The sequence below is a fragment of the Primulina tabacum genome, unplaced genomic scaffold (assembly GCF_025594145.1).
Source record: "Primulina tabacum isolate GXHZ01 unplaced genomic scaffold, ASM2559414v2 Contig499, whole genome shotgun sequence".
NCBI lineage: Eukaryota > Viridiplantae > Streptophyta > Magnoliopsida > Lamiales > Gesneriaceae > Primulina > Primulina tabacum.
Window position 1 is genome coordinate 92,531 of NW_027459763.1, and position 9,510 is coordinate 102,040.

The 9,510-nt window shown below is 32.3% G+C and overlaps 1 protein-coding gene across 1 annotated transcript; it reads left to right on the top strand.

Moving 5' to 3' along the window:
- Positions 1 to 4,262: 4,262 nt before the first annotated feature.
- On the top strand, positions 4,263 to 8,598 carry LOC142534417 (la-related protein 1C-like; the record flags this gene model as incomplete). Its single annotated transcript, XM_075641289.1, has 8 exons — positions 4,263 to 4,652; positions 4,841 to 5,405; positions 5,482 to 5,632; positions 5,727 to 5,817; positions 6,489 to 6,560; positions 6,851 to 6,859; positions 8,336 to 8,429; positions 8,590 to 8,598. Coding segments are annotated over exons 1-8 (1,381 nt in total), but the record flags the coding sequence as incomplete, so codon positions are not given.
- Between the last annotated feature and the right edge of the window lie 912 nt (positions 8,599 to 9,510).

Here is a 9,510-nt window from a genome sequence, read left to right on the forward strand (position 1 = left end):
TTGGCCAATAAGCGCTCCAGTCATTGCTCCCAATATGGTACCAACTGCATAGCAGGGACAGCTCCTTCATTAGCATAAAGAATAATTCGAGAGAAAGTACTACTAAAGATCAACATCCCTCTAAAATTCGGTAGTCGCTGCGTGAGACGTTTCTGAAAAAAATAATCATAAGGTGATTGAAAAATCACCTTTAATCAACTCCAAAAACCTATACAGCACAAAATTCACATCCAAAATCCTACACCACACAATCACAAAGAAAATGAAAACTGCATCCTTGGGGTTCTCAGTATGAATGATGGTTTTCTTCACATTCTCTGTCACCCAAGGTCCAAACATAGCCTAAAATTATAATTTCTTTAAATGTTCTAAATCCCCAAATATGCTGAAAACCCCCAATTTGCGGGACATAGCAAAAACCTAAACCCTAAAACAATAAAAACCACGGGAGAACAAATCAATGTTAAGGAAAAAACACATTATAATTATGGGGTGGGTGAAACCACCAAACCCCTTGAATCGTGATAACCCACCTGCATTAGAAGCGTACGATCAAACCAAAATCAAGAAATTGAATCTACAACCACTCAAACCAAATGGTTCCAATATGTGTTTGTACTTAAGAAGTCTACTGCAAACAAAAAATGTTGAAACATATTGGAACCATTTGCAGCAAGGGAGGTGGAAAAGGAGTGTGGATTGGCAGTCCTCACTCACCCAAGGCACCTAAGCATGGCCCTCGTCCCCCTTCTCGTCTAAAATGCACTGAGATGCGCCAAATTGCAGCTGTTCTCTTCCAAGAATCCCCATTTTCTTCAAAATGTTTGGTGCCATCCTTTTTGCCGAAACCTGTCTGCAAATCCTTGGCTTCTAATAGAGCCCTATTCTACGAGGATGAACTGTGCCAAGCGGTTGCGCAAAACAATCTTCGTTGATTTTTGCTGTTTTCTGGTATTATTTTTGTTCCATATATGTGTATAGCTAGAACATTGGCATGATTGCTTTTGGTATAGTTTCTGGAGATTTGGAGTAGGCCCGCCTGGTGAAATTTTTCTAGTCAGTTTAGGTGCTTGTGAATTTTGGGGCCTAAAGATTCTGTTGTCATAGGAAATCCGCCGAATCAATAAGTGGTTGAACTTCTAGAACTTAAATATCATCTTGATCGTTGAATTACTGTTTGAACAGTCTAAAACATCCTGTGGATCACCAACTACTGCACCAACGTCGAACTGGTTCCAGGATACATCAAATCCTGCATCAACGTCCAATCTTAGTGGATTTGGAGAAAGAGGTTTTCAAAAAAAAAACTTCTTCGGAAGTCATCTAACAAAGATATTGCCCAATCGATTCTGAATTCTCCCAACCGATTATAATGTGCTAGTGCATTAGTAGGGACAATAGATCTAACACAGTAGTCGATTTCAACTGGTTAATAAGACAAGACGAATCTTTAAAATATTTATTTCATTTCATGTTTTCTTATTCTATTAGGGTGTGTTTGGTACAAGTGATGAGATAAATAAATGATTAATTATGCTATAGATAATCAAACATTATGTGATACTATTAAGATTGTTTGGTTCAACATTTTGAATATGTGATTAGCTTTTAAATATTGAGTGAGTCTCATGTGAGACCGTCCCACGGATCATAATCCGTGAGACGGGTCAACTCTACCCATATTCACAATAAAAAGTAATACTCTTAGCATAAAAAGTAATACTTTTTCATGGGTAACCCAAATAAGAGATCCGTCTCACAAATACGACCCGTGAGACCGTCTCACACAAGTTTTTGCGTATTAATAAATTTAATATTATACCCTTGTTAAGTTTACTTATTTGTTGTGCTCAAAGCAATACATAATATTAGATAATAATAATAATAATGTTAATAATGACGATATTAATAATCTTGAATTAATATGTGTAAATATCATAAAATTAAATATAATAAAAATAAAAATATTATTGATAAGCATAACCAACATTAAAATTTAGTTTTTAATTTTATTAAAATATATCAAATAAATTATTTTTTTCAAAATAAAAATATATCTTTATATTTTTTAAAGTTTAAATCAAATTAAATAATAATATATATTAAATATCAGGATCGACATCTAACGTACAACATTCTAAAATAAATTTTTTATTCAAGGCAAAAACTTGTGTGAGACGGTCTCATGGGTCGTTTTTTGAGACGGATCTCTATTTGGGTCATCCATGAAAAAGTATTATTTTTATGCTAAGAGTATTACTTTTATTGTGAATATGAGTAGGGTTGACCCGTCTCACAGATTAAGATCCGTGAGACGGTCTCACATAAGACTCACTTTATTCAATAAATAACTTAACACTCTAAGAAATAAGAGGAGAAAAATGTAATTTATTAAGTTTTGATAGTGTATCTCACTTGATTTGTTAGATTAATAATCAAATAGTTATCTAAAAAATTGGATCTTAAATCGGATCAAAATGATTATTAAAACATCTTAAAATTTTAACCAAATATTGGATAAGTGTTTGACTATTAATCTATCATTGTTTAATCCACTCAACCAAACACACCCTTAGAATATACTTTGAACCTTTCCTATTTTAAATTGATTTTCCATAAACAAAGAACATTTTCATTTACCTAAGAATACAGAGAGAGGGATTCATTTCCTTGTACTAAAATTGTGCTATGATAACGGTACGGTTTATATTTTGTTTTAAGAGGCACTTTAGGTTTTGTATTTCATGATTCCGGGACAAATATACAATATTTAATAAAAATATTACCACCGCTAAATTTTTAAATGGATGAGCTTATTGAGGACTTCTGAAAACATGTCTTTGATATTTCTTCTTATATAGAAAATTGAACACTTAAATGAGTTTATAATGACATAAAATGCACTCTTATAAAAAATCGGTTTTGCCATTTTCATAAAATAAGAGCAAATACGAAGTATTTGTTAGTTGATATAAGAGTTCGTTATGTTGTGGCGTTTACATGTGCATGAGATGTGATAGAATAATATTAGATACAATCATCAACAGGAACACAAAAAAATAAGTGATATTTAGAACAAAATGCTACGTGTGTACCATGAATAATCTTATACGACAAAAATCAACTCTTGAACATGTTGAAATCACCTCTATATTCTAGATAGCAGTGCATAGATGAATCAGACCATAATAATAATTCTTAGGGTTGAACTAGTGACAAATACTTGTAGAGCCAATTTTTCTAATAATTTTTTGGGCTTGAATCAATTAGTACATAAATTATTTAGAACAATTATTACATGTCAATTGACAAAAAAAATCTATTTAGTTTAACGTAGATTTCTATCATGATTTTTATTTAATTAAAAGAATATTTTTGTCAATTGATTTAGAATGATTAAAGCAAATTATAATCTCTATATTATCTAAGAACAGAAGTAACACTCATGTTCTTATTCTCACCATATTTTCAAATTTTGAACATCCAATCCTTATCTATATTTTTGAAAGTATAGTTATGTTATACATTAATTATTATTTATTTAAAGTATGGTATTAAAGATAAATCGGCTATTTTTTTAGGAAAAATTAATATGACAATAGTAAATTTTATTCTTATTTAGATTATTTATTTTTTAGTAATTTTAGAGTAAGTTTTTTGTTTTCTTATCTAATCTTGTATTTGAGTTTTATTTAATTCTATCAAAATTTTCTAGCAAAAAGTTAATGTGAAACAATTTGAAATACAAAGATAAGATCTTCTTAATGATAATTTGGAGATAAATTATATCATCACCATATGTCAAAATTTTAAAAGTAAAACTTGATATAAATCACCTTATAAATCATTAAAGATTTTTCGATTTTTAAAAACATAGGCTTTGTTTTATAAATAAAAGATATCGGATTTTAAATATCGATTATTTTACTTCTTGTTTTTTTTTTTTCGAGATATAAAATATTATTTGTTCCGATATAAAATAAATAAAATTAACCTTTATCTTTTTATCTTGATACTAAATACGTATATCCTAATTAAATCCGAGCTGTAATTATATTTGTCGTAGGAAACTAATTCCCCGCTTCATTGCTATATATACGGGGAGACTAGAACACTGCACTTTTATTTGCTTCCGAACAAGAAAACGGGCGGAGATAGGCGATTTCGATTTCGAGTGGGAATTTTTGGGTTTTCTTTAATCGATTCGATTGTGTTGGTGGGTTTGATGTTCAGTTGCCTGACCTATTTTTTTGTTTTCTGCAATGGCTACTGCTTCTGACTCCTCCGCCTCTGTTCAATCTGTAAATTCTGTTATTGATCGCCATTCACGGCTCGCGTCGCCTTGTTCATGTTCGAGTATCTCTGATCAGAAGCACGTTTTGCCTTCTGAAATTTTCCTAAACCAATTAATCGCACCACCTGCTAGTTTCTTGGCCGAGGATGGTCAGGCTGAGGGAAGTGAGAATGTTGGTGTAACCAAGAAGTGTGTTTGGAACAATCCTGCTAATGGTGTTGCTCCGCAGGTTGGTGCTTTGATGGGGACAGCATCTTGGCCTGATTTCTCCAAATCAGCTCGTGCTTCCACGAAGGCTTCTTCGAGTTCGACTGATTCTCTTGAAGAACTCTCTCACGAACCAATCATTCTGTCACAGGTTTATTATTTCTGTCATTGTTGTTCTCTATATTTTGGCCCTTTTAATCTACCTGTTCAATTTATCTGATGTTCTTAGTTGCTTGGGTTTTATTATATATGCTTCTAGTGCTATTATGAACTCGATGATCAAGTTTTCGTACAAGTTAGACTGCTTTCCTTACGAAATTTTCTTTTTGTGAATAATAGGGGACGTCAGTTGACTCTTGGTCTTCACAGGAAGTAGCAACAAATTCAGCTTCGAACCATGAATCTCCTATCCGCCAGTGTTCTCCGGAGCTAGGTGGTGACAGGACAAGTCACAGAAACATAACAGCCAACGGCAGCTTTTCTCAAGCACCAAATTCACACAGTTCTGTGGTTGAAGCGTCTCCTTTTAAGCCAGTGAAGTCCAGCATCTCTTCGGGGGTATCTCCTAGGGACAACACACGTTGGGATGTTGGACAGAGAGGAGGATCTCACAGTGGGCATGAGCCACACCATCCGCGTGGTCCTTTTAGAAGGAACAACAGTGGACCGCAACTTCAAGGGAATGGTTCTTCTAATCATGGCCATGGTAGCAAACGATACCAGGAACGTTGGATTGATGATTGGAGCTATAACCATCAATCTTTTGGCAGCAGAGTAAACCTTGCACCCCAGCAGAGTGTCGCCTCTCGGCCCTTCATACGTGGTCCAGTTTCAAGTGCTCCTTTTATTCCTCCACCTCCCCCTGTGGGTGCGCGGCCCTATGGTCCCCCAGTGTTCTACAATGGTGAGGTTTGCTGCTTTGAGATACTTGCTTCTGTAGATTATCTTGCGTGCTAATTATATTTTGTTTCAATTTGCAGATGCTTCATCTTTTACGTATTTTGCTCTTGGACCCCACCCAGGTTCACCCGGGCACATGCCTATGTTTCCATATGCACCAATGTCGTCTCCCATACCTGATCCTCACTTGCCTTCCAAAATTGTGAAACAGATAGATATTATTTTTGGTATGTTATTTTTGTTATGCATACTAAATGATTCATCCGCTCATTGCTGTCTATTTGCGCATGGTATCAACGCTTGGATTTTCACATGTATCTTGCAGTGATGATAATTTGGTGAAGGACACATATTTGCGCCAGAAAATGGATGTGGATGGATGGGTTCCCATAAACTTAATAGCAAGCTTTAAGAAAGTAAGTCGGTCAAATTAATGAAAAATTTCCTGCTTATGCTTATTTCTTTATCCATTTTATCTAAACTTAAACTTGCGATTCTTTTTTGATTGTTGGTACATAGAAGAGAAATTTTGAGGCTCTAGATCAGAAAGTTGAAAATATCAAAAGCTTGATTCTTTAATTGGAATTTAGTGAGCAATATAGGTTAAGAATTTTGAAATGTTTCGGTTTTGTTAGATTATTCTTGGATGAAATAAAATGACAATTGATATCTAACTGTAATACGCTTGAGTTTATCAGAAGATTTATATTGATATGGAAATGGTAAATTTGTATGACCAAGAATGCACATTAGAATCATGGTACACTCTTTTTAGTTGGTTTCATTAGGTAACAATGATACTATTTTGAGAATGAAGTAGCTTGGACGGGTTAGTTATTCATGTAAGTTGTCTTTGGAGTGGAATTTGGAGATGCCTGATCGGATCAAAATCTCTGGCTGAAAATCTTGCCTGCCATGATTTGAAACACCAAATCGACTGTTAGTGCTGCCATTTAACCTCTTATCATAGTCACAGAGGCAGCTGGATATTTTATGGCTGATCATATCAAACTTTTTAAATGATTTGCCACCTATTACGATGAGACTTAACTATGAATACTAATATTATACATTCTCAATTTTTCAGATTAGGGAGCTGACAGACAATGTCCAACTTATATTGGATGCTTTGCGAGCTTCGAATGTGGTGGAAATACAGGTGAAATGTATCGCATATTTGATCTTCGCAATACCACTTTTCTTATAGTAAATCTTTTACTAGTAGTGTAGTCCAAAATTTTACTGAAAAAACAAGTGAATATGCGATTAACTTATGAGCAAAATCTGTTAATATCCCCTTTTCAGCTTTCTCATGCGACTTGTTCTATATATCTATAGACTTGTTATCCTTTGGGTATTTTGTAGACATTTCATCCCACGACATGCACTTTAGATAGAGTATTGGTGGTTTCTAACTCATCTAGGCGATTTTTTTTCTTACTCTTGCAGGGAGAAAAGGTGAGGAGGAAGGGTAATTGGAGAAAATGGATAATGCCAACCTTCTTGTATTCTACATGATCAAGTCCTCAATTTCTTTAATGAGCAATATAGGTTAAGAAGTAAAATCATTGAACGAGGAAACAACTGGTTCTTTAGTGGTTTTTTTAAAATACAATTGTGCATTTTACGATGTCCTTTTACCAAGTACTAATATTTTGCCAAAAATATTAATTTTCCGTCAAAATGTTATTTCTAAAAAAGAAAAGATATATCATTAATATTGAAATATATGTACTACAATAAATGATAATTTCAATTATTGTTTGTATTGATTATATCAATTCATTTAGTTCAAATTTGAATTTAATTCATTTTTATATTAATTCAAATATAATTTATATATTATATATTTTTATTCAAATTGAAACTAAACTTTATTGAAAATATAAACTAAATTAAAAATTTTTACATTGATTATATCAATCAATTTAATTTGTGATATGATTTGTGTTACTATGATTATTTAATTTTTATTACAAACTGTATAAATAAATTTTAAACACAAATGATATATAATGTATATATATATATATATATATATATATTTTGATATCCTGCACACCTACGTGCACACCTCTGTGAGCACCGATGAGGTGTCACTCATCCATTCGATGTGTAATTTTTCTATATTTCATCACATCCAATAGATGAGTGACACCTCGTCGGTGCTCACAAAAGTGTGTACGGTAGGTGTGCAGGATATCAAAATTAATTATATGTGTGTGTACTGTAATAAATGATCACTTTAATTATTGTTTGCATTGATTATATCAATTCATTTAATTCAATTTTGAATTTATTTAATTTTTGTATTAATTCAAATAATTATGTATTATATGTTTTTTATTTTTTTACTCAAATTGAAACTAATCGAAGATAGCCTAAATTGGGGCAATCCATGGTATTTTTCGATTTCTAGATAATTCAATGTTAAGTGTTGTACAATTATGCCAAGGAAATGGGAATCATGCTGGCTGCGGATCAACTTTTGAAAACTAGATAGATATCGAGCACATAATTAAACAAGAATAAAATGTTATAAAATATTTTGAAATATATTTATACAGATGGATTTATTTATATATTTCGAGCATGTTTTAGTTTGATATTTTTGAGTATAAGAATAATGTGGGAGCATGTTTTAGTTTGATATTTCGGAGAATATATCACCCAAATAAATCATATACTTGCTAATATACTATCCTCCAAAAATTAGATTTACTAGTATTTATCCATTATATACTATCCTCCAAAAATTAGATTAACTTATGAGCAAAATCTGTTAATATCCCCTTTTCAGCTTTCTCATCCGTCTTGTTCTATATATCTATATCCTTTGGGTATTTTGTAGACATTTCATCCCACAACATGCACTTTAGATAGAGCATCGGTGCTTTCTAACTTATCTAGGCGATTTTTTTCTTACTCTTGCAGGGAGGAAAGGTGAGGAGGAAGGGTAACTGGAAAATGGATAATTCCAACCATCATGTTTCCTACGGATCAAGTCCTCATTCTCTCAATATTTCTAGTCTGCATATACATGATGAAAAGACAAACACGTAGTTTCTAGCGATACTATTATCATAGGTGGGGACTTTGAACACACAACAACTCTATATTTTAGGCTGCTTTTCAGAGTTTGTGGTGGTCTCTAACTCATCTAGGCGATTTTTTTCTTACTCTTGCAGGTAGAATAGGTGAGTAGGAAGGGTTACTGGAGAAAATGGATAATGCCAACTATCCTGTATTCTACAGGATCAAGTCCTCAATCTCTCAATATTTCTAATCTGCATATACATGATAAAAAGACTAACACAATTTCTAGCTATATTTTAGCCACCGTCGGAAGATATTGGTTTACTTCCACTTATTTCTTATAGTCGTTGGTAATTTAGTTGGATTCGTGATTGTCCAGAGTCTATTGCCTCTCTTTTTTTTATTTTTTTTCCCCAGAAACATCTTATAATATTGAAATATTGGATATGAATATTTTCTGTTTGGTTTTTATGTGATTTATTTTTACTAATTGCATCTTTATCACTGCGAAAATTATAGATATTTTCAATAAAATATATTTGAAAATCTATAAAGTAAGACTAAAGAAAATATTTCATCTAACCCACATAGCGATTAATGTGTGGCCACGAGCATTAAATAATATATTTTTTGTTATAATATAAATTGTTACGGTGAAAATAGTTTGAATCATACTCAAAATTAGTTTACTACGTACGTTTTGGTTTTGAGCCGAGTATGATTTTTGAAATTATATATATAATGGATCAACACTAGTAAATCTAATTTTTGGAGGATAGTATATTAGCAAGAGTAAATGATTTATTTGGTGATATATACTCCGAAATATCAAACTAAAACAAGCTCCAACATTATTCAAGCTCAATATCAAACTAAAACATGCTCGAAATATATAAAATCCATCTGTACAAATATATTTCAAAATATTTTATAACATTTATTCTGTTTAATTACGTGCTCGATATCTATCTAGTTTTCAAAAGTTGATCCGCAGCCAGCATGATTCCCATTTCCTTGGAATAATTGTACAAACTTAACATGAATTTTCTTGAAATCGAAAAATACCATGAATT